The following is a 25,776-nucleotide window of genomic DNA, read 5'->3' as shown; positions in this document are numbered from 1 at the left end:
ATTATAATTATCACATGTGTTGGCACGATTTAACGTTTTGTGAGCATTAGCCGGAATAGCCGGAATAATGTTGTTTTTTCTATTTACACCCGAAGTATATACTTAACGAACCTAACCCACAGCTATGTTAATTATCTGGTAACTCGGTTTCCTCTTTTATATCGTTACCGTTCAGTGTGAGATCGAGACCGTTGATCTGTTTGATATGATTTATGAAATCAATTTCTGGAATGGTGTCATTAGTTCATAACATATCCCAAGCCTTAAAAAGCAAGGATAGTTTCACAAAAAATAACCAGTATGAACAATATTATTCGATGAGCTTATAGTAACTATATTTTTGATGGCCGATATTTTATTACTTAGTCTTATAAGCGATGAAGTTTGGTTTGTATGAAATCGGGCTATGAATGACCCCGTTTGCAACATCTAAATACACTTCGGGGAGTATTCAATATCTTTAACTGCCCAGATATATTCTCCGTTTGTATTTGCAAAAGGAATGCCAAACAGATTAAACGTATTGATACGTTATACATTATAACTCCTATAAGACGCTTGTATTTCAAATGTTCTACTTCATTAATGACGTTTTCCACGGTTGATCTAACACAATTGTACTGTGGTCGCTCCCATGAACCGTCAGGGCGACATCTCCGAGACTTGTTACCTGTGATAGATATTTCATATCATGGGATACATGTAAGATATAAAAAGTTTCAGATCTTATGTTGTCCGTTATGTATTTCATTGACAGCATATCGAAAAACAGTAACCATTAAGTGCTTAGTAAATCAAGGCAAAGAATTTGTAAATTTCATTCAATATATTGGAGAAAAGTGTAACAAATTGGACAAACAAATATTTAATTGTATTTCAATAACAATTTCTTAAGTTTCTTGCAAAAAAACAAAACAATGAAAAAGACAACACCTGGTTGACAAAAATGATAGGGGTTGAAAAGTCTTTGATATAAGGGTTGAAAAGTCTTCAACATGGCTATTAAAATATTTCAACTAGGGGTTGAAAAGTCTTTGATTTAGGGGTTGAAAAGTCCAAACAGGTAGGGGTTGAAAAGTCTAAGGGTTGAAAAGTCTTTCGTTTTGAGAAGGGGTTGAACAATATTGGTAAATCCTGCTCCCAATTTGTTTACGTTTTTTAATTAAAGAAAAGTGTTGTCCGCACCTTAAACATGGCGCGGTCCATTGAAAAAGAAAATCTAAAAGATATTCGTAAATTAATCAAATGCGTGACAGGTTTCCAAGTAAATACGTTGAAATCCATTATTCCAGTTATATTTGCATGATTCAGTTGTTATTGGCTATGTAATTTAATGAAACTATGCAATGTAGTTTTGTCGCTGTTTTTACTGTTTATAAAAGTTAAAAACTGTATGATGGCTATTATTTTCAGCAAAATGAGGAGAACTTTGGTGTCTGCCAGGACTTTGTGGTGTCCAACCTCAAGTTTCACAGGTTTCTTGGAGTTGACAGTCACAAGGTCACCAGGCAACTTGATGGGTAGGTGAAACATGGCTCTAAAGGCATTCAGAAGTAGACCGTATAAAAGGAAAATGTCTGATAAATTCCTGAGGTCCACACAATACTCATTTTAAAAGAAATATTTGTGAAATACCTACAAATTTCCTAACTGGACCACTGACTTACCATATATACTTATGCTTATGAGTTAGATAAGTGCAGACATCGTGAAAGTTCAGAAAAAGTCTTGGTCATTCGGACTGACATCCTCTGATATATTGTCGGTCCAAAAGAAGTAAAAACGTATTTAGAAATTAACCAGTTAAACTTGAACACAAATTACAGTTCACAGTTTTCATCTGCTTCGTTCTTTCTTTTTTTTGCCAGATTTTGCCTCGGAATAAATTTTAGTAGGCATTTTTTGGCACTAGCGCTTAATCATACTGTAATGAAAATTCTGATTGGTCGATTTGTTGGCAATTTGTATTTTTTGGATGTACCGGTACCAGTTTTGAATGGAATAACATGTTCCAAAGGATAAGATTATTGTTTGGAACATTTGGAACTATCACTTAAAACATTCCAATGTTCATGACAAAAGTTGATAATTTTAGTGTTTCAAAACATCGCGCTTTATATACACAGTAGTAAACATTATTTGGTAATGTATTGCAAAGGGAGGCAAATGCTGCATGGTGTTTGATTTAGTGCGGTATGCATTCTGACATCTTCACTATCAAAAACACATCGGAATAGTAAACAAATGGTTTTGACAATATCATTGATAAAAACATGATTTTCTTTTAAACAAAATAAATTATTCTTACTTTAAGTGGTGTTCGATAATTGATAAAGATTAAATCTTCATTATTTTTTACATCTGGCAGTGAAAACTGTCAGTCAGACAGACTGACCCTATCACAAATTTAGTCGGACTGAGTCAGGACCGTCAGAACAACGGTTTTCGCAATGTCTGTAAATGGGTAGAGCATAGCACTTTGCAAACAGTTTCTGAGCAGTTGCAGGATTAGACTAGATAATAAAGCTAAAGAAATACTGAACATTTTCAAATGGAATTTCACATTAAGAAAATTAAGCTCCTTTTTCTAAAATAAATATGATCCAGGTATTTTCGAATGAAAAATTATGATGCTGATAAGAGGAGCATCACAGAATTTTTTTTGTAAAATGCGCTTTTTTGTGTATGACAAAATGAAGTGTCACGAATTATTAGGAGTGTTAAAATTAAGGTACATGTATCAAAAGCTGGAACCATACAGCAAATGCTGAGGATGTTGTTTCATGATTAGTTGATTGACATTATCAAGTGATGTTATCAATGTATGGTTCATGTCAAACTATCAACTAGTTTTACTTATTTTAAAGTTAAGTGGATCAGGTGTTGTTTCACTTATTTTTTCTGGATTTGAACGGTGTGGGTTTGCACCCCACTAAAACCAAAATACTTTTTAGCTCCACTGGCCGAAGGCCATGGAGCTTATGTCGTCACAGATTGTCCGTTGCGTGCGTGCGTGCGTGCGTGCGTGCGTGCGTAAACTTTTACTTTAAACGACATCTCCTCTGAAACTGATAAGCGGATTTTGACAAAACTTCACAGGAATGTTCCTTTGGTGGTCCTTTACCAAAATTGCTCAAATGGTTCCGGTCCATTGCACAATATGGCCGCCAGAGCTAAAAATAGCAAAATCTTTAAACGACATCTCCTCTGAAACGGTTCGGCAGATTTTGATGAAACTTGACAGAATTGTTCCTTGGGTGGTCCTAAACCAAAATTGCTCAAATGGTTCCGGTCCGCTGCACAACATGGCTGCCAGGGCAAAAAAATAGAAAAACCTTTAAAGAACATCTTCTCAGAAACCGATGATCAGATTTTGATGAAACTTAACAGAAATGTTCCTTGGATGGTCCTTTACCAAAATTGCTCAAATGGTTCCGGTCCATTGCACAATATGGCCGCCAGAGCTAAAAATAGCAAAATCTTTAAACAACATCTCCTCTGAAACGGTTCGGCAGATTTTGATGAAACTTGACAGTAATGTTCCTTGGGTGGTCCTTTATTGAAATTGCTCAAATGGTTCTGGTCCATTGCACAATATGGCCGCCACAGCTAAAAATAGCAAAATCTTTAAACGACATCTCCTCTGAAACGGATAGGCAGATTTTGATGAAACTTGACAGAATTGTTCCTTGGGTGGTCCTTAACCAAAATTGCTCAAATGGTTCCGGTCCGCTGCACAACATGGCTGCCAGGGCAAAAAAATAGAAAAACCTTTAAAGAACATCTTCTCAGAAACCGATGATCAGATTTTGATGAATCTTAACAGAAATGTTCCTTGGATGGTCCTTTACCAAAATTGCTCAAATGGTTCCGGTCCATTGCACAATATGGCCGCCAGAGCTAAAAATAGCAAAATCTTTAAACGACATCTCCTCTGAAACGGTTCGGCAGATTTTGATGAAACTTGACAGTAATGTTCCTTGGGTGGTCCTTTATTAAAATTGCTCAAATGGTTTTGGTCCATTGCACAATATGGCCGCCACAGCTAAAAATAGCAAAATCTTTAAACGACATCTCCTCTGAAACGGATAGGCAGATTTTGATGAAACTTGACAGAATTGTTCCTTGGGTGGTCCTTAACCAAAATTGCTCAAATGGTTCCGGTCCGCTGCACAACATGGCTGCCAGGGCAAAAAAATAGAAAAACCTTTAAAGAACATCTTCTCAGAAACCGATGATCAGATTTTGATGAAACTTAACAGAAATGTTCCTTGGATGGTCATTAATCAAAATTTGTTAAATGGTTCCAGTCCACTGCACACCATGGCTGCCAGAGCTAAAAAATAAAAAAACTTTATACGACTTGTCGTCGAAACCGATGACCTTTTTTCGATAAAACTTGACAGAAATGTTTGTTTGGTGCTCCTTTACTCAAATTGCCCAAATCATTTCGGTCAACTGCACAACATGGCAGCCAGAGCTATTAAAGTAAAAAAATTTTTTAAATAACTTCTCCTCAAAAATTGATGATTGTATTTCTATGAAACTTGACGAAAATGTTCGTTAGGTGGTCTTTGCTTGAACCTTTTGGCCAGTGGAGCACAGGCACTGATGTGCCTCTTGTTTTAATTTTATAACTGTATTTTTTTTGTATTTTTGATATCAAAGATGTATATAAAAAGAAATGAGGTAAATGGCATTATTTTCATTTTCTCATAGCATTTGTGACAAATTGAAGATTCACTCCGAGCACAAAAAAGCGAAGAAGTTTGATGAGCTGCGTCAAGAGTTCCTGGGTACAGCCTGCTTTGAAGGCAGAGACACAGGGAAGGTGGGAGCTTTTGCATTCTATTATGCTTATTGTTATGATGATTGTTTTTAGTTAACCATTTTCATACAAACAACTTTTTCCCAAATGAAGACATTTGCTTTTAATTACAATACTAGTACAAAGTTATATTATACATGCATTGTTAAAATTTCTTGGGTGTTTATGCAGTTTTTATTCTATTATATATTTAATCATGCAAAGTACTTAAAAACTACCAAAACTAATACAAGCTTCTGAAATAATACATAGTTGCACTAAGTTCCTATAAAAGGGAGGCAAATTGAATTTTTTGCTGTTTTGTTGTAGCAGTAAAATTCTCAATATATGAATGTTTCTAGGTTCTGTTTTACAGACGGACACCCACTATGCCATACTGTTAGTGTTGATGCTCATATCAGAGAGTCCAGTGAGAGGAGAATATGTGGAAACAAAGAAACAACAGGAAATTGGTGCCTACTCATGTTAAATTATTATTTAAAATGCCAAAGCATTTACATTCAGTGTAGTCTTCAATGATGTCATTTTGTTTTTTGTTATACATATACTGTAGGTACCAAAGGTACATGCAGTTACATCAAATCCAATTAGGAGAGTAGCTGATATATGATCATTAATATGTATAAACACATTTGTTTAGTTAGCTGAGTAATTAGAAACAACAAATGTTTACAACATGTATATAAGAACAGACTTTAGCAAGCAAGAATTTAAGTTTTTTGTTGATTTATTTACTTTGCCAAGTTAACAAAATATCACTGATACTCTGTGTTACATTGATACTGGGTATTTTAGAGGAGCAAGATGACTTTGACTGGAAGGCCTATCTGATGGAGGGCATAGAGTACTACGAACCAAGCGATGGGGAACTTTCGGTAAGGAAATTGTGGTAGAGAATTTCTAAAACACTTTTTAGCGCTCTACAAGGAGTAGTTGAAATTAACTCTACCTTTTTATGTTCCTGGGTTCTGTTTTATTCTAAAGGGGGGCATATAGATTAGCCCTTAACCATTTGTACACTGTATGTCTGTGCATTGTCTGTCTGTGCGTTTGGCGTTTTTGAACTTACGTCATTCAAAAGAATATGGCCTAGCATCATGAAACCTTAGAGTAATGTTGTTGTTGTGCACCAGGGAGTTTTGTTTGCAGCTGCACATAGTGATGGGGAGAGAAATGGGCCTTCAATAAGGCCTAAAAAAACATTTGGTGCGGGTTACCCAACCTTACCTACGAAATAGTCGCAGGCCCTACCACTTCTTTAGTTAGTTGGTAATTTTTATTTATTTTGTTTTGGCCTTGCATTTGATAGTAGTGACAGTTCTATTAACATGTTTCATAAAAGTGGATGGAGCTTTATATTAACAACTTTAAATATTCCAATTTGTTAACTTTCATTTTGGTTGGAAATAAGTTAGAACGGGTGGGAACGTTTCTTTTGTCTCATGAGGTAAGTTGGGACATTCATGTCCTATGGATGCAATTCTAGTTTCACCTAACTGATTCATGTGTGTCTTTTCTGTCATATGCAATTATCTTTAGTTAACAAAGATATATGTTCATTTTACAATTATTATTGAACTAGTTATTACAAAAATGGATGAAAACAATCAATCTGATGTTGTTTGTGTTCTTACAGGCTTTTGGAAACTATGTTGAAATGTGGCTGTTGTTGCAGGACTGGTCAGATGTTGATGAAGATAATGTTGGCAGTGGAGAGGCGGGAATTTCCCAGGGTAATAGGGAGCTCAGGCCCAATACCTCCAGCCCAAATGTGACCGAGCAGCCAGTAATACCCTTTATTGCAGGTATTTCACTCTTACATACAAGGTAGTTATGGTATGCTTTAAGAGTACCAAATGGTTATATAGTGTTGTGCTCTAGGTGTCAGCCTATGAGAACAGAACTGGTAGGTTAACCTCCAACCAGAGGGACTTGATAATGGTCTTTCCAAATTGTTTCTAAAGAAGCAGACTTGAGAGTGATTAGTATCAGCTGTTTTCACAATGAATATACAAAATAACTAGTACAAACTATCGACTAATATCTTCTATTTCACTCTGAAGAAAAATAAATGTTCATTCCACTGACATCAGCAATATAAGAACATAATTCCCCTGACCAACAAATTATTATGATATAACAAAATGAGATGAAGTGCAGTGTACAGAAACCATAACTCTGTTTTGAGCATTTTACAGAGTTATTACCCTTTATGAGAACCATAACTCTGTCTTCACTTCCTCGCTGAGTTTTTGCCTGCTTGATTGCTTAATGAATTATAATAAAACAACAAAATTTGTTTAAGCATGATAAATGGAAATGCAGTTTACAAGGACTTTAACTATATAATGACTCACAGAGTTATTGACCTTTATTACTTTTCATTGTCTGCAGCATAAGTTAAGAACTACATTATTGGATGGAATTTAATGAAACTTCATGCAATATGTTGCGTCTAAAATGTAGATACAACACATTACGGATCAAAATTATATCAGTTTGAATATAGTTAATTGAAGAACTAAGTTGATGAATACATGGAGTTCGAGCAAGGATGGTTGATTGTATTTCATTAACATTTTTAGTGCTCTTTTGTTTATTTCTCTTCAATCAGAATTTTATCCCTGAGCATTACTTGAACACTTTTAACATTTAGAGGAGATTGCCATGCAAGCTCGTGCACTGCAGAAGATAAAAATAACATTATTTTCCCAGTTTTAAAAATTACAACCAAATTCAACAAAAAACAACAACACACAAACCCCCTACACTCAACAGCAATACTGCCGTTTCTGATCAGGGCAGCAATCAAGAGGTTTTAATCACATTGAGTGATAGCTTCATATATTTCATTATTTATTATGTCCTCAGTATATCAATGAATTTCAGGAAATGCGAGAGGCTACTGGGAGGAGCCAGAAGAGATTTCAGACTCTGATTGGCTGAGTAGAAACCTGATCCCCCAGTACTGGAAGGGAGAGAAGATCAGCATTGACACTGGCCAGTACAGGGCCTGTCAGCTCAACAATGACTGGTGAGTTACATTGACACTGGTCAGTACAGGGCCTGTCAGCTCAACAATGACCGGTGAGTCACATTGACACTGGCCAGTACAGGGCCTGTCACTCAGCTCAACAATGATCGGTGAGTCACATTGACACCAGCCAGCACAGGGCCTGTCAGCTCAACAATGACTTGTGAGTTACATTGACACTGGCCAGCACAGGGCCTGTCAGCTTAACAATAGCTGGTGAGTCACATTGACACCGGCCAGTACAGGGCCTGTCACCTCAACAATGGCTGGTGAGTCACATTGACACTGGCCAGCACAGGGCCTGTCAGCTCAACAATGGCTGGTGAGTCACATTGACACCGGCCAGCACAGAGCCTGTCAGCTCAACAATGGCTGGTGAGTCACATTGACACCGGCCAGCACAGGGCCTGTCAGCTCAACAATGGCTGGTGAGTCACATTGACACTGGCCAGTACAGGGCCTGTCAGCTCAACAATGGCTGGTGAGTCACATTGACACTGGCCAGTACAGGGCCTGTCAGCTCAACAATGACTGGTAAGTCACATTGACACTGGCCAGTTCAGGGCCTGTCAGCTCAACAATGGCTGGTGAGTCACATTGACACTGGCTAGTACAGGGCCTGTCAGCTCAACAATGACTGGTGAGTCACATTGACACTGGCCAGTACAGGGCCTGTCGGCTCAACAATGACTGGTAAGTCACATTGACACTGGCCAGTAAAGGGCCTGTCAGCTCAACAATGGCTGGTGAGTCACATTGACACTGGCCAGTACAGGGCCTGTCAGCTCAACAATGGCTGGTGAGTCACATTGACACTGGCCAGTACAGGGCCTGTCAGCTCAACAATGGCTGGTGAGTCACATTGACACTGGCCAGTACAGGGCCTGTCGACTCAACAATGGCTGGTGAGTCACATTGACACTGGCCAGTACAGGGCCTGTCGACTCAACAATGACTGGTAAGAAACATTTGCATCACCAAGTGCAGGGCCTGTCAACTCAACAATGACTGGTAAGAAATATTTGCATCACCAAGTGCAGGGTCTGTCAGCTAAACAATCATGTCTGCTGAGTTACATTTACATCAGCCAGCACAGGGCCTGTCTGCCTAGTAAAAACTTTCAAGCTACAATGTAACATGTACAACTATACAATGTACAACTACTTGAAGATTAAAATGTATGGTGAAGTTCAAAACAGAACTGATTTTATAAATGCCATAAAAGAAAAATTGCTTAATTCTTTGATCCTGTTTACTAGAAAATAGTGTTTAAATACATTGAATAATATATGACAAGAAAAATACCACATATATGAGATTGTAGTTCTTACACTGATATTACAGGGAGGAATATAAGACCCGACTTGACCCACTCCGCGGATCCCCAAACAACACTGTAGTCACAGAGAATGTGTTACTGAGGGAAATCATCTGGTAAGTTGCATTTCTACATACAACATCTATTTCAAGGAGTTTTACCTATGTTTTTAAAAAAAGAAGATATTCATACATGTATCTGATTTTAAACTTAAAGAAGATCATGGAAATGTATCACACATGTATTATTAGTATATTTTTTATATGAAATACATATACTGCATTCCTTTGCATCTGCTTTGATTTAAGAGAATTCAGTGTGGCTATTTGCAAATGGTCTTTTCTAGAGGTTAAATCTATTTTCATTATTAACCCCATTTGCAGGATGTTAATGGGCGTATGTAATGTGCACCTGCTGGAGTTTAATGGCCGTTTTTTCTCCCCACGGCCCGGGGTTGTCTTGTCATCCCTCTCTATGGAGGTCCTCCAAGATCACCTGACCCAGTTCACGCGATACGGCTCCTATATACAGATACTCCAGGTATCCAGAAACCCTTTATCTTCACATTTAATATGAGTCATTTCAGTCTTTGATTGATATTTAGTTAAATATTTATTTTATGCTTCTTTAATTTTATGCATTAAACTATTCAGTTTAGGACTTAACTGATGATGAATCATATGTGCCTTAGATTTCACTGACTTTCAGGTCAAATGTGTTCCACTATACTTGAATGTAAAGGAATTATTCTTCACATACATACTTCTATGGTTCATAGTGGTACAGGAATTCTTTAAACCTATGACAAATTTGTAGAACTTTTTGGACGAGAGCTACCATGGCAATGTCGGAGGGGTGTGTCAGACATACCAGTCCTTCACCACGTGTATAGCAGAGTTTCTGCAGAAGCTGAAAACCCAGATGGCATCCATTGAGCTCAGGCTCATCAAACAAGGTAGCTTTAGATGTGTTGGATCTTTGGTGACAGAGGATATATCAAGCTTATTCAATTAAACTGTCAACAAAATATTATGACTTTTTGTGTACTATTTGAACGATTTGGCAACTTACAATTGTCATAAGTTATGCCAAAAATTCCACATCCTTCATTACTGTCATTAGTTTTGCAAATCTTGAAAAAATGTACAAATGCAAATCTGTTTTATTTCAGAGGAGACAATGACCCTTGCGTCAGTTTGGGTTGAGGTTGAGCCAATGATGAAGAAGGTGTCCGTGCTGTGTATGGTCTACATGAGGGGCATACACCAGGTAAAGTGTACGTGAGGGGCATACACCAGGTACTGTAGGGGTCAACATGAGGGGCATACACCACATAGAGTCAACATGAGGTGCATTCACCATGAAAGGTGTACATGAGGGGCATACACCAATTACTGTTGGGGTCAACATGAGGGACATACACCAGGTAGGGGCAACATGAGGGGCATATACCTGGTAGGATCAACATGAGGGGCTAACTTCAGCTAAAATCTACATGAGGGGCCTACACCCGGTAGGTGTCAACATGAGGGACATACACCAGGTAGGTGTCAACATGAGGGACATACACAAGGTAGTGTCTACATGAGGGACATACACCAGGTAGGTGTCAACATGAGGGACATACACCCGGTAGGTGTCAACATGAGGGACATACACCAGGTAGGTGTCAACATGAGGGACATACACACGGTATGTGTCAACATGAGGGACATACACCAGGTATGTGTCAACATGAGGGACATACACCAGGTAGTGTCTACATGAGGGACATACACCTGGTAGGTGTCAACATGAGGGACATACACCAGGTATGTGTCAACATGAGGGACATACACCAGGTAGGTGTCAACATAAGGGACATACACCAGGTAGTGTCTACATGAGGGACATACACCAGGTATGTGTCAACATAAGGGACATACACCAGGTAGTGTCTACATGAGGGACATACACCAGGTAGTGTCTACATGAGGGGCATACACCAGGTAGTGTCTACATGAGGGGCATACACCAGGTAGTGTCTACATGAGGGACATACACCAGGTAGTGTCTACATGAGGGGCATACACCAGGTAGTGTCTACATGAGGGACATACACCAGGTAGTGTCTACATGAGGGACATACACCAGGTAGTGTCTACATGAGGGACATACACCAGGTAGGCTCAACATGAAGGGCATACACCAGGTAGTGTCTACATGAAGGGCATACACCAGGTAGTGTCTCCATGAGGGACATACACCAGGTAGTGTCTACATGAGGGGCATACAGCAGGTAGGCTCAACATGAAGGGCATACACCAGGTAGTGTCTACATGAGGGACATACACCAGGTAGGGTCAAAATGAGGGGCATACACCAGGTAGGGTCAAAATGAGGGGCATACATTAGGTAGTGGTCTACATGAGGGGCATTCACCAGGTAGTGTCTACATGAGGGACATACACCAGGTAGTGTCTACATGAGGGGCCTACACCAGGTAGGTGTCAACATGAAGGGCATACACCAGGTAGGTGTCAACATGAGGGACATACACCAGGTAGGGTCTACATGAGGGGCCTACACCAGGTAGGTGTCAACATGAAGGGCATACACCAGGTAGGTGTCAACATGAGGGACATACACCAGGTAGCTGTCAACATGAAGGGCATACACCAGGTAGGTGTCAACATGAAGGGCATACACCAGGTAGGTGTCAACATGAGGGACATACACCAGGTAGGTGTCAACATGAAGGGCATACACCAGGTAGGTGTCAACATGAGGGGCATACACCAGGTAGGGTCTACATGAGGGGCCTACACCAGGTAGGTGTCAACATGAAGGGCATACACCAGGTAGGTGTCAACATGAGGGACATACACCAGGTAGGGTCTACATGAGGGACATACACCATGTAGGTGTCAACATGAAGGGCATACACCAGGTAGGGTCTATATGATGGGCATACAGCAGGTAGGGGTCTACATGAGGGGCATTCACCAGGTAGGGTCTACATGAGGGGCATACACCAGGTAGGGTCTACATGAGGGGCATACACCAGGTAAAATCTACATGAGGGGCATACACCTGGTCGGGTCTACATGAGGGGCATACACCAGGTAGGCTCAACATGAAGGGCATACACCAGGTAGGGTCTGCATGAGGGGCATACACCAGGTAGGTGTCAACATGAGGGGCATACACCAGGTAGGTGTCAACATGAGGGGCCTACACCAGGTAGGTGTCAACATGAAGGGCATACACCAGGTAGGTGTCAACATGAGGGACATACACCAGGTAGGGTCTACATGAGGGACATACACCATGTAGGTGTCAACATGAAGGGCATACACCAGGTAGGGTCTATATGATGGGCATACAGCAGGTAGGGGTCTACATGAGGGGCATTCACCAGGTAGGGTCTACATGAGGGGCATACACCAGGTAGGGTCAAAATGAGGGGCATACAGCAGGTAGGGGTCTACATGAGGGGCATTCACCAGGTAGTGTCTACATGAGGGACATACACCAGGTAGTGTCTACATGAGGGGCCTACACCAGGTAGGTGTCAACATGAAGGGCATACACCAGGTAGGTGTCAACATGAGGGACATACACCAGGTAGGGTCTACATGAGAGACATACACCATGTAGGTGTCAACATGAAGGGCATACACCAGGTAGGGTCTATATGATGGGCATACAGCAGGTAGGGGTCTACATGAGGGGCATTCACCAGGTAGGGTCTACATGAGGGGCATACACCAGGTAGGGTCTACATGAGGGGCATACACCAGGTAAAATCTACATGAGGGGCATACACCTGGTCGGGTCTACATGAGGGGCATACACCAGGTAGGCTCAATATGAAGGGCATACACCAGGTAGGGTCTTCATGAGGGGCATACACCAGGTAGGTGTCAACATGAGGGGCATACACCAGTTGGGGTCTACATGAGGTGCATACACCATGTAGGGTCAACATGATGGCTTCTGTAGTAATTCAAGAAGTTTGCAACTTAGTTATATGAAACTTTCTTTGGCTTGGGCGAAAAGGGTTTTTTATACAAAGAAATTAGCATTTTAAATATTATTACTGTGGCAAAATACCCTGTGCTAGCATTAATTAGTAACTTGCTGATTTTAGGGTCGAACACTACAGTTGACAAGTCAGAGAGCAACCCTGCTGTTGACCACACTGTACAACACCCTTCTAGGGATGGACACTCTTTTTGACATGCCCATGTATGAGGGGGACACCCACACTGACCAGGAGGTGGACAACGTGGACATGGTTAGTATGTTCTAGGGGAACTGTTTCAGTACTGCATTGATTTCCAACCTTTATTACGCTCCACTAGGATTGTACTCCTTGTTCACCATGCCAATGTATGAGGGTACACCCTCACTGAACAGAAGGTGGACAATGTGGACATGGTAAGCAGATATGTTGCAGTTGTATAAGCAAAAAGCTAGTGACTTGTTCATGTAGTTTGAAAACAAATTTATACAGTTTACGAATAACATTTTGAAACCGATAATGTGTAGATTTTAAGTGTTGGACATGATCTTGACTAATACCTGAACATCTGGCAGATTGGAGATTACTGGATGAAATTAAGTCTTCTTATTTTGAATGTTTATGATATCATGAATATTTCCTTGAAGGGCATACTTATTGGATAAAGAAAGGTCATGCTCTAGTTAGTATAATTTTAGAAGTTTACATGTATATATTACAGGTTGGCCTTTTGTTGCCAGTCTGGATACAGACCTGTCAGCCGTACATCAACATCATCGACACATGGATATCCCATGGCAACCTGTCAGACCCATGTGCAGAATTCATTATACAAAGGTAAGACATATCAGATGTGGCTGACACAGTTGTGCACACTATATATGTATTTCTTTCTCAGCCTGGTTGTGAAAAGCCAATGGCTTATAGAATTACTTCTTTGTCACAGTCGTGTGGAATATGGGATACTAGTTTCTTGCATACCGGACATGTGTTTCCGGTCATGTGACCAGTGCTGGAAAACCCGTCTTACATACCCCATGTAAGATGAGTCACGCGCAACAACGCACCACTTCTCATTTCTTTAATTGTATGGTTAATGAAAAGTATATTATGCCATTTCAATAAAGCGCAATCAAATATATAAGTATGCAAGAATTTTATTTAAAATTGAAAATAAAGAAGCGTTAAAACGCGATATCAATAGTGATTTCAAATTACTGTGCTTTGTGATGTCAGTAAACAACGTCTTTTTGTCTCGCGCGTTTTGGTGTAATGTACTAAAGTGCGTTTTCTACGTCAATTTTTTCACAAAAATTGATGATTTTAGATATGCAAGAAAAAGTATCAATTATGTTTTTCCGGTCCGAATAAAAAAATCCAACCCTTTGGCACGCTGCCTGGCCAGTAACTCGGCAAGCGTCTTTACTGACTTACGTGCGTGGCCTCGGGTTGGATTTGTCTATCCGTACCGGAAACACATGATAGATACTTATAAGTTGGGATAACATGACTGGCTAAAACTGCAGTCCAAATAACAGGATACTGTGGTCTGAGTTCCTTTCCCAGGTAAAAACCAAAACTGGTGTTTTTTTGGGAAGGCGTTAAACACATGCAGCACCAGTCATGCTATGGATTGATAATCCAAAGATTAAAATTATATCCATTATTCTGAGAAAAAAAAACTTTACAGAGGAAAGCTGTTACACCGCTAGACGAACAGCCCCTCATTTTGAAATACTTAGGACATAAACAGTTTTGGTTTACTTAAGTATTTGTTTGTCAGTTACTGTAATTTTATATTGATAAAATACCATATTGATTTCAGGAACAAGGACATCCGCTCCCTTGATGAGACGTACTGGGAGAAGTCATTTGTATTCCACACCATGCTGCAGCCCCCTGACCACGACTCCACAGTGGATGGTTCCTCTGCTACTGTGGCCGGGAAGCAATACACAACTGCAGACTGGGCACCAGCTTTCCTCCAGCCAGCGCTTGAGGAGATTGTGCTGACAGGGAAATCAATGGAGATGCTAGAAGGCCTTGGGAAGCTTGCTGAACAACATGATGGCTCCAGCAGGGTTGATGGTCTACAAGGTAGGTAGAGCCTGCTTTCAATTGCTTCTTATCAAAGACTGAAAGTTTGCCTTAAAGGGTCAAGAACTATTTATCTTTTGAAGACCACATAAAGTAAGATGATATTTGTAAGGAATTCACATTTTTCAGTATTTGCATATACATTTATTTCCAGAATTCAAAGAGACTCATCTCTATGACAAATTTATCTTATCAATTCAAACTCTCATGGGGATGAAACTACACAAAGGGAAATTAAATGAAGAATCCACTGGGGAGAAAACTACATCCAGTTATAGAGTTTTCTCCCCTGAAGTTGAGAGGCAGATGGAGGAGAGAGATGTCAAGGATGACTTCCTGAAAAAACATTTTGAGAATCTCATGGACACCAGTGCCGATAGTCACTTTATACTGGATGAGAGCTTTTCAAAGTAAGTTGTATGTATGTAGAGAGAGTATTTATTAAAGCCCATAAAAATACTATATGTATCTATAATTATCGGATAATAGTTCCTTTTAAAGTCAACAGCATGCATTTGTTCTTGTGCCTTTAACAGGACAATATCAAGCCTGAAAATTGACAGTCTGCGACCTGTGGAACTGATTCTCCGGGAATGTCTGTACCCGCACATTCACCACCAGTATGAGCGTGTCTGTCTCAAGCTTGTCAACACCATGAAAACTCAGTACCATCTCATAGAATATCTTACATCCATGAGGGTAAAGTTGTTTTTGCTATTACAATTGTTTATGTGTGTTTTTAAGAAGCTGAGGTATTGAAATAGCACTATTGTCATTTACAAGCCAAAATTCATCTTTTGTTCCTAACATAGAAATTAGGGTTGAATATTATACAGACACAACATACCTGCAAGTGCAACTACCCAAAAATATTTGAGGTGTTATGCGCCTGATAGCAATCTGCATCGGTATCATCTTGTGCCCTTGTTTAATAGAATGTCTTCTTACTTATGGATTAAAATTGATATTTTTATGCCCTTGAAGGTGGGCATATTAAAATCACACCGTCCGTCAGTCCGTCCGTCCAACTCAGTAACTCAGAATATTATGGACAGATTTTAAAATAACTTGTCACATGTGTTCGGCATACCAAGACGATGTGTCGCGTGCAAGGACCCTGTCCCTACCTCTAAGGTCAAGGTCACACTTAGTGTTTATTCCCAATGGAATGCTGCATATAAGGACATAGAGTATAGGTTGTCGTGTCAGTGCTGTAACTTTCCCTTGTATGGACAGATTTTAAAATAACTTGCCACATGTGTTCGGCATACCAAGACGACGTGTTGCGTGCAAGAACCGTGTCCCTACCTCTAAGGTCAAGGTCACATGGAATGCTGCATATAAGGACATAGAGTATAGGTTGTTGTGTCCGGGCTGTAACTTTCCCTTGTATGGACAGAAAATAACTTGCCACATGTGTTCGGCATACCAAGACGATGTGTCGCGTGCAAGATCCGTGTCCCTGCCTCTTAGGTCAAGGTCACACTTAGTGTTTATTCACAATGGCATGCTGCATATAACAAAAAGAGTATAGGTTGTCGTGTCCGGGCTGTAACTTTCCCTTGTATGGACAGATTTTAAAATAACTTGCCACATGTGTTCGGCATACCAAGATAACGTGTCGCGTACAAGAACTGTGTCCCTACCTCTAAGGTCAAGGTCACACTTAGGTGTTTATTCACAATGGCATGCTGCATATAACGACATAGAGTATAAGTTGTCGTGTCCGGGCTGTAACTTTCCCTTGTATGGACAGATTTTAAAATAACTTGCCACATGTGTTCGGCATACCAAGATAACGTGTCGCGTACAAGAACTGTGTCCCTACCTCTAAGGTCAAGGTCACACTTAGGTGTTTATTCACAATGGCATGCTGCATGTAACGACATAGAGTATAAGTTGTCGTGTCCGGGCTGTAACTTTCCCTTGTATGGACAGATTTTAAAATAACTTGCCACATGTGTTCGGCATACCAAGATAACGTGTCGCGTGCAAGAACCGTGTCCCTACCTCTAAGGTCAAGGTCACACTTAGGTGTTTACTCACAATGGAATGCTGCATATAATGACATAGAGTATAGGTTGTCGTGTCCGGGCTGTAACTTTTCCTTGTATGGACAGATTTTAAAATAACTTGCCACATGTGTTCGGCATACCAAGACGACGTGTCGCGTGCAATATCTGTGTCCCTATTTCTTAGGTCAAGGTCACACTTAATGTTTATTCACAATGGCATGCTGCATATAACGACATAGAGTATAGGTTGTCGTGTCCGGGCTGTAACTTTCCCTTGTATGGACAGATTTTAAAATAACTTGCCACATGTGTTTGGCATACCAAGACAACGTGTCGCGTGCAAGATCCGTGTCCCTACCTCTTAGGTCAAGGTCACACTTAGTGTTTATTCACAATGGCATGCTGCATATAACGACATAGAGTATAGGTTGTTGTGTCCGGGCTGTAACTTTCCCTTGTATGGACAGATTTTAAAATAACTTGCCACATGTGTTCGGCATACCAAGATGACGTGTCACGTGCAAGATCTGTGTCCCTACCTCTTAGGTCAAGGTCACACTTAGTGTTTATTCACAATGGCATGCTGCATATAACGACATAGAGTATAGGTTGTCGTTTCCGGGCTGTAACTTTCCCTTGTATGGACAGATTTTAAAATAACTTGCCACATGTGTTCGGCATACCAAGATAATGTGTCGCGTGCAAGAACCGTGTCCCTACCTCTAAGGTCAAGGTCACACTTAGTGTTTATTCACAATGGCATGCTGCATATAACGACATAGAGTATAGGTTGTTGTGTCCGGGCTGTAACTTTCCCTTGTATGGACAGATTTTAAAATAACTTGCCACATGTGTTCGGCATACCAAGATGACGTGTCACGTGCAAGATCTGTGTCCCTACCTCTTAGGTCAAGGTCACACTTAGTGTTTATTCACAATGGCATGCTGCATATAACGACATAGAGTATAGGTTGTCGTTTCCGGGCTGTAACTTTCCCTTGTATGGACAGATTTTAAAATAACTTGCCACATGTGTTTGGCATACCAAGATAATGTGTCGCGTGCAAGAACCGTGTCCCTACCTCTAAGGTCAAGGTCACACTTAGGTGTTTATTCACAATGGAATGCTGCATATAATGACATAGAGTATAGATTGTCGTGTCCGGGCTGTAACTTTTCCTTGTATGGACAGATTTTAAAATAACTTGCCACATGTGTTCGGCATACCAAGACGACGTGTCGCGTGCAAGATCCGTGTCCCTATTTCTTAGGTCAAGGTCACACTTAGTGTTTATTCACAATGGCATGCTGCATATAACGACATAGAGTATAGGTTGTCGTGTCCGGGCTGTAACTTTCCCTTGTATGGACAGATTATAAAATAACTTGGCACATGTGTTTGAATTACCAAGACGATGTGTCGGGTGCAAGACCTGTGTCCCTACCTCTTAGGTCAAGGTCACACTTAGTGTTTATTCACAATTGAATGCTGCATATAATGACATCAGGTATAGATTGTCGTGTCCGGGCTGTAACTTTCCCTTGTGTGGACAGATTTTAAAATAACTTGCCACATGTGTTCGACATACCAAGACGACGTGTCGTGTGCAAGAACCGTGTCCCTACCTCTTAGGTCAAGGTCACACTTAGGTGTTTATTCACAATGGCATGCTGCATATAATGACATAGAGTATAGATTGTCGTGTCTTGGCTGTAACTTTGCCTTGTATGGACAGATTTTAAAATAACTTGCCACATGTGTTCGGCATACCAAGACGACGTGTCGCGTGCAAGATCCGTGTCCCAATTTCTTAGGTCAAGGTCACACTTAGTGTTTATTCACAATGGAATGCTGCATATAACGACATAGAGTATAGGTTGTCGTGTCCGGGCTGTAACTTTCCCTTGTATGGACAGATTATAAAATAACTTGGCACATGTGTTTGAATTACCAAGACGATGTGTCGGGTGCAAGACCCGTGTCCCTACCTCTTAGGTCAAGGTCACACTTAGTGTTTATTCACAATGGCATGCTGCATATAACGACATAGAGTATAGGTTGTCGTGTCAGGGCTGTAACTTTCCCTTGTATGGACAGATTTTGAAATAACTTGCCACATGTGTTCAACATACCAAGACGACGTGTCGCGTGCAAGATCCGTGTCCCTATTTCTTAGGTCAAGGTCACACTTAGTGTTTATTCACAATGGAATGCTGCATATAACGACATAGAGTATAGGTTGTCGTGTCCGGGCTGTAACTTTCTCTTGTATGGACAGATTATAAAATAACTTGGTACCAAGACAACGTGTCACAGTGCTCCAGCCAGGATTTGAAAAGGGCAGGGTGCTTGGTCCAAAAAGGCACTTTTAATGCGCTTTTAATGAGCCTAAATGGGGCACTTGCAAAGTTCAATATTTTGATATTTTGGTACTAGAGCTCTACTTTCAATACTAATTGTTATGATATCCAAAGATGTAGTTATTAAGTCATACTTCTGTATATTTATTATGTTCATACTAATTTCTGAAACATAACCTGACTATATGTGCAGTAATATCAAAATTGGTAACAAACTGTGATTTAAATAGAAGTAACAAATCATGCTTTATTCGCAGTTTAATCTATGGCATATCAATGCGCAACTCTTTCAACAACAGTGTTATGAATGGGAGAAGTCACTTCTCCCAGTTTTCAGCCTACTCTCACTAGGCTGAAAACTTTGGGAGAAGTGACTTCTCCCTTCAGTCAATTAAGGGAGAAGTGGGGAGACTTTAAGGAGAAGTGATACTTTCGTAACACCTGATACAAAAACTATGCCATAACACACACCTCAGTTTATATAGTTTATATTCACATTCAAACTGATTGCTATAACTATATAAAATGTTCATAAAAAATGTATCATATTTGGCTCAGCAAAAGTGTATTTGTCAATGTCACATAGTTTATCTCCAAATAGCATCTAAAAATGAAACAAAAACCAAGACAGCTAAGGATTTGAAACAATCAAAATGACTAATAAATGACCTGTCAATATAGTAGGGGGACGAATCTTATTTTGGTACGTTCGGGATAGGGTACGAATGTCACATTCAGCTATGCTGTTATTTACTTGTCTCTGGCTAAATAATTTTAAATATGCTGACATTTAAGAACCAAATGACATTTAAATCACTGTCCTTGATGAAAACTTTACCAATACATAATGGGAGGTTGAGAAATTAACTCGGAAAATTGTTCTGACAAAATGGCGATCTCGCCGATATTTTTGACATCGTAAACAGGAGAAAAATACTGTAAGTATTAAAACTCTACATAAAGCAAAAACAAATAATATGTTTTTGTGTTTACAAATCAATTTTTTATCATGAACATTTCACGAAAACCAATTAAATATTTGGTGATACGTCATGTTATTGATTTTTTTAGCGCCACCTTGCCGATGGCCCGAGATGGCTATGACCGTCTGCTTCAAAAACATCAATGTTTAAAATGTCTGGCATTGTTTGTTCAATACATATAACAATTACTTTTTAACTTCATCAATGCTTGACACGATTTTTCATAATTATGTCGCCTTTTCTATCTCATTTTAATGAACGTATATCATAATATCAGGTTCTTCTCAATGTACATTCTGATTGGTTAACTTTCAATAGCTCCGCCTACCGGCGATGTTTTGGTAATTGGATGACACGGCCCAATTATCGGATTAGGGGATTACCCTATGGCTAATTGCGATGTTTTGACTAATGGGACAGTGGCCAAATACTCGCTGATTGACAGATTTACAATGTGTTAAAATTTCGGCGAGGTCAATGTCGCTTTGATGACACAAATGGGCGATTTATTTGTTTTATTTATCATCAAAGGCGGCTCTGTCAATGAAAAGGGCACAGCGGGGCGTTTGAAAAGGCAGCAGGGCGCCATAAAAGGGCAGCGGGGCGCCCCGCCACGCTAATTATGCTTAGCTGGAGCACTGAGTGTCACATGCAAGACCCATGTCCCTACCTCTAAGGTGAAAGATACACTTTGTGTTTATTCACAATGGAATGCTGAATATAAGGACATTAGAATGTAGGTTGTCAAGTATGGGTGGTATTTTTTTATGTTCAGAGGCAATTTAAAATAACTTGCCATATGTATTTGTTTGATCTTTAACTGTTCATGTACCTACCTTGTTCATAGGTCAATGTCACATTCGGGGCATTCGTCACATACTGTGACAGCTCTTGTTACATTATCATTATACAGAATAAAAGTTGTACAAACAAATGTGTATGCATATTATTCTTCATGTTATAATTGTTCTTGTATTAAATTTTCAGAGGTTTTTCCTAATGGAAGCAGGGGACTGCCTTTCGGTGTTTTACACTGAAATTTTTGACAAAGTAAGCATCATGTTCATATATACCCAGCATTTTATTATATCGATTTAGGTAGATACATGTATGTTCTTATTATATGATTTCTGTTGTTTTATTTGAATTGATCAGTGCGATAAAACTGGTATTATCCTGTGATGGCGCTAGTGTCAGTTGTTTCTCCCTTGAAGATCCGTCGGCATGAGCACTGGAAGGATACAACCACAGTTACATGGGCCCTGCACGAAGCCATCGACCCCCACTTCCCCGAGCAGGTGCCCCGAATCTCCATCTCCGTGGAAACCAGTGATGACCCTAGCGACCTTCAGCCCATCAACATTACAAACTGTCTCCGTCTGCAATACCAGGTACAGATTTGTTTTTTTGGATTTCTATACAATTTTCCTGCATCATTGAATAATTAGATGGTAATAAGTTATTTCTGTATACTTCAATAGAGATTAGGAATTTTAAGATTCAGATGATAGATTAGAGCATGGGACCAAATGTCATTTCTTCCTTCAATTAATTTTTGTTTGAAACAACAACTTTTAATTTCATTCTTTGCAGTCTGACTAACCTGACTGATATCTTAACAATTAGGGTCCACTGGTGAATTGAATCATTTGTCCATTGTAATATGTATTTTTAACACATACCGTAGTTTTTACTTGCTAATGTCCCTCATTCTAAAAAAAAATATTTTGATATCTGCTGTAGATTCCTAGCCCTGTTGACGTGGTGATCAACAATCGCTGCCAGGAGATCTACAACCAGATCTTCTCCTTCCTCCTGCAGATCAAGCGCGCCAAGTACTGCCTCGATGAGCTCAGATTTTATGGTTGGTGAACTTTTCTTCCAAGTCTTGCCTTGTTTAAGTTATCTGTTTTGACATGGTGAGTGTTTACATATGTATAATTACTAGTCAATAGTTTAACAAAATTTTCATGATGTAGTATTACAGCAAAAGCTATTATATGATATCATTTGTCAAGTTCAAAAACAGCATAATAAATATATGAAAAACAAGCACACCTTCATTAAAATATTGTAGATTCAAGCAAAAATTAGAATGGTGAGGACCATTAGTTATTTTCCTTGAGCATTTTTGTATTCGGAACCTGAGGGCAGATAACATACTTAGTGCCCCTCATTCTGTCTCAGGTAATCTCAAATAAAAGTAACTTGAAATAACTTGATTATGAATGCCAAAGTGATACTAGCAACTTTGTTTCTCTGTGCAGACCTGGGTAAGGAGGTGGGTGGGATAAGCAGCACTGACCAACTACTGAAGGGCCTAAGCCTGGACACCACGCCACGCAGACACAAGGTCCACCGCATGCATCTCCTCCGAATGAAACTCATCAACTTTGTGAACAACCTTCATAACTACATCATGACCAGGGTGAGCTCATGGATTGTTTGTACTGATTTGGTTATAATATTGCAGACATTGTAAAAATATTGTTCTAACTGATACGTTTTTAAAGGCCCATGCACAAACAATTGCTGTGTACAAGTTTGATGTAGCTCATAAGGTCCTTACTAAATCATTGTTCATTGAGCACATTTGAATAATAACCCCCATCACAGGCAAGGTAGTTTTTGGATACGCAGGTTTCCAAAACCAGCGTCAGCACTTCGTTTGTTAAATGTGCTCATAAAGCTTGTTTTGAGATCAAGCATGTCTCCATTGTATGTATTGCAGAAGAAGGCATAAAATGAGCATGAATACACAGCATGTCTATGCACCCATACACATCACAACACAACAGTTAGCTGTAATTACTCATACACCTGTTCATACACCCCAAACCCTGCATTTTCAGATCCTCCACAGTATAGGCCTACAGTTCACCCGGGACCTTAGCCAGGCTAAAGACCTGGATGAGATCATCAACCTGCATGCTGGCTACATACGCAAGATCCACCAGCGATGCTTGCTGCACCGTAAGAATGCCTTCCTCAAAGAAGCCGTGCTGAAGGTGCTTAACCTTGCCCTGCGCTTCCAGAGAGAGTGGGACCGTGGCATTGACAACATCAGGTGAGAGGCATAGGCTGGCTACAAGTACTAACTTACCAATAAAACCCTAAGTGTCTGTATATGATTCTTGCCTTTACAGTTTGCAACCGGTCAGTATTGTTTGAATATTCTCTTGCATGTACAACTGATATTAACTCTTACATAATCTAGATGTACTAAGGTTTCGTTTTCTATAAACAGACCTTTTTCTTGTTTGAGTCTAATGATTTTTAAATAACAGCATATTACCAAAATTGTATTACATGTACATTGTATTCAAGCAAATTGGTACAGTGTAAGTAGTTTGAATACAACTACTGTACTGGGAAGTCAGTATGGGTGTATGGTTAGCACAGTGGTTAGTGCACTCATGACACTAAGGCGTTCTAGGTTTGTTTCCCAGCCTAGGCACATGCAAGTTTGGTTTCGGGTCACCAGGCCGGAAAAACTGCTTTACTATGGGAACTGCAGTTTCCCCACAACACAAGACACCACCCTAATGTAACATTGTGCCAATGGGAATGATTAATTAAAATGATTGTTCCACAATTGTTGTTAAATTAAGATGTTTAAACCAATAAAAATGTATGACTATCATTGTCAACGCATTTTTCAGTCTGAAGCAGATAGAGGACACAGAGACGGAGTTTTCCCGCTGTATCAACTTTCTGCGATCCTTCCTCAATTCTGTTATCCAGCGTGGATCATTCCCACACTGTATGTACATACTGATACATCTATGATTGTACACTGGCGAGATTGTAGCTTAGATCATTCATGTATATTATATAGCTTGGAATATCTTAGTGAATACATTTGGATTATAATTGATGTTGCTTTAGGTTTTACTGTAGTGATAAATTAAATGCCTAAAGTTATGAAGAATAATATTTCAAAGTATGTTAAAGAGATAGAAGTGTTGTTTTGTGAGTTCATAGCACATATGGTATAATTTATTGTGTTAGTTTGTTTCCAGTTACACAGAATTTCTTCTTTTAAATGTAAGACCATCTGCTCGGGAAGAATTAAAATACTACGGTACTAAAATTTCAATATGCATTCTGTAAGTGTTATAAAATCAAACTACTAACATGTGAACAAATATTTGTTTCTTTGATATAAAACACTGCTTATATCAGGCATGTTTCTTGGTGTTTGAAAAGCATAGTCATAGTTTTCCTTTGATTTATTTTCAGTGGAAGCGCTGGCATTTGGACTGGAGAATCTCGTACCAAAATAACAGACTTTTCACTCAAGAACTTATTCTGTGATCCATGTACAGTTTATGTCGAGAGTTTGGACATAAGCATTGCAGTGTATGTGCTATTTATGAATTGTTAATTTAAAAATATAAATTTATTGTGCTACCTTTCATGATTGACTTTGATCTTGACCTTTTGCCAGGATCATCATCAAATTGTTTTGCCTTCTCGGCTCCTCCCTATAGTTTCCGTTGCATTATTGATATAAAAACCAATGTTATCCAAGATTGGTTGTGAAGAGAAGATTGCAGTTTTTGTGACACCCTGCATAACATTTCAAACACTTCAGTTCCGTCATGTACTCTTTAATGGGAAACTTCCAGAAAGTTTTCACTATAAACAACCATGAAAAATCATTCAATTATTTGCTGTAATGTGCACCAGTCCTACAAAGGGGGCTGGTTTTATTGACAAAGGAGTGTTCCAAACACCACCTTACACCAAATCCAATTATGAAATGCATTTAAGAGATGCTTCAATGTATTGACATTGAGTTGCCTTTGTCAGAAACAAAAACCAGTAATCCTCTTATTAGTTCTGAAAGCATACTAGCATTTCATCATTTGTCATTTGGTCAATGTGCATGCTGATGTGTACATGTATATCAAAATGAGAAGTCTGTTCCACTGACATTTGTGCTGGATATATGTCCTTTGGAGTGAGGATCCTTACCAAAGGGTCGGGCTAGTATGACCTTGACTGAGATGTTAACTGGGCATAGGACTTCAATGCTCAAGATTAGGAAGCAAGTTACAAAAAACTTGTTTTATTGGTTGGACATTATGAAATCTGTCATTTGATCAATTACATTGGATCACTTGTCTGC

The 25,776-nt window shown here is 39.5% G+C and overlaps 1 protein-coding gene across 1 annotated transcript; it reads left to right on the top strand.

The window, feature by feature from the left end:
- The first annotated feature begins 1,186 nt into the window (after positions 1-1,186).
- On the top strand, positions 1,187-25,060 carry LOC128237297 (gamma-tubulin complex component 5-like). The gene is made up of 23 exons (XM_052952685.1): positions 1,187-1,264; positions 1,414-1,520; positions 4,720-4,831; positions 5,184-5,280; positions 5,624-5,703; positions 6,504-6,633; positions 7,718-7,862; positions 9,207-9,296; positions 9,564-9,720; positions 9,997-10,135; positions 10,352-10,449; positions 13,313-13,459; positions 13,908-14,023; positions 15,012-15,283; positions 15,438-15,693; positions 15,820-15,982; positions 21,630-21,692; positions 21,857-22,033; positions 22,386-22,506; positions 22,910-23,070; positions 23,495-23,709; positions 24,305-24,405; positions 24,885-25,060. The coding sequence occupies exons 1-23, from the start codon at positions 1,193-1,195 to the stop codon at positions 24,926-24,928; spliced, it is 3,063 nt and encodes a 1,020-aa protein (XP_052808645.1). The 5' UTR covers positions 1,187-1,192; the 3' UTR covers positions 24,929-25,060.
- The last annotated feature ends 716 nt before the right edge of the window (positions 25,061-25,776 follow it).

Source organism: Mya arenaria, chromosome 6 (genome assembly GCF_026914265.1).
Source record: "Mya arenaria isolate MELC-2E11 chromosome 6, ASM2691426v1".
Classification (NCBI taxonomy): domain Eukaryota; kingdom Metazoa; phylum Mollusca; class Bivalvia; order Myida; family Myidae; genus Mya; species Mya arenaria.
This window is presented reverse-complemented; position numbering and strand designations above follow the sequence as displayed.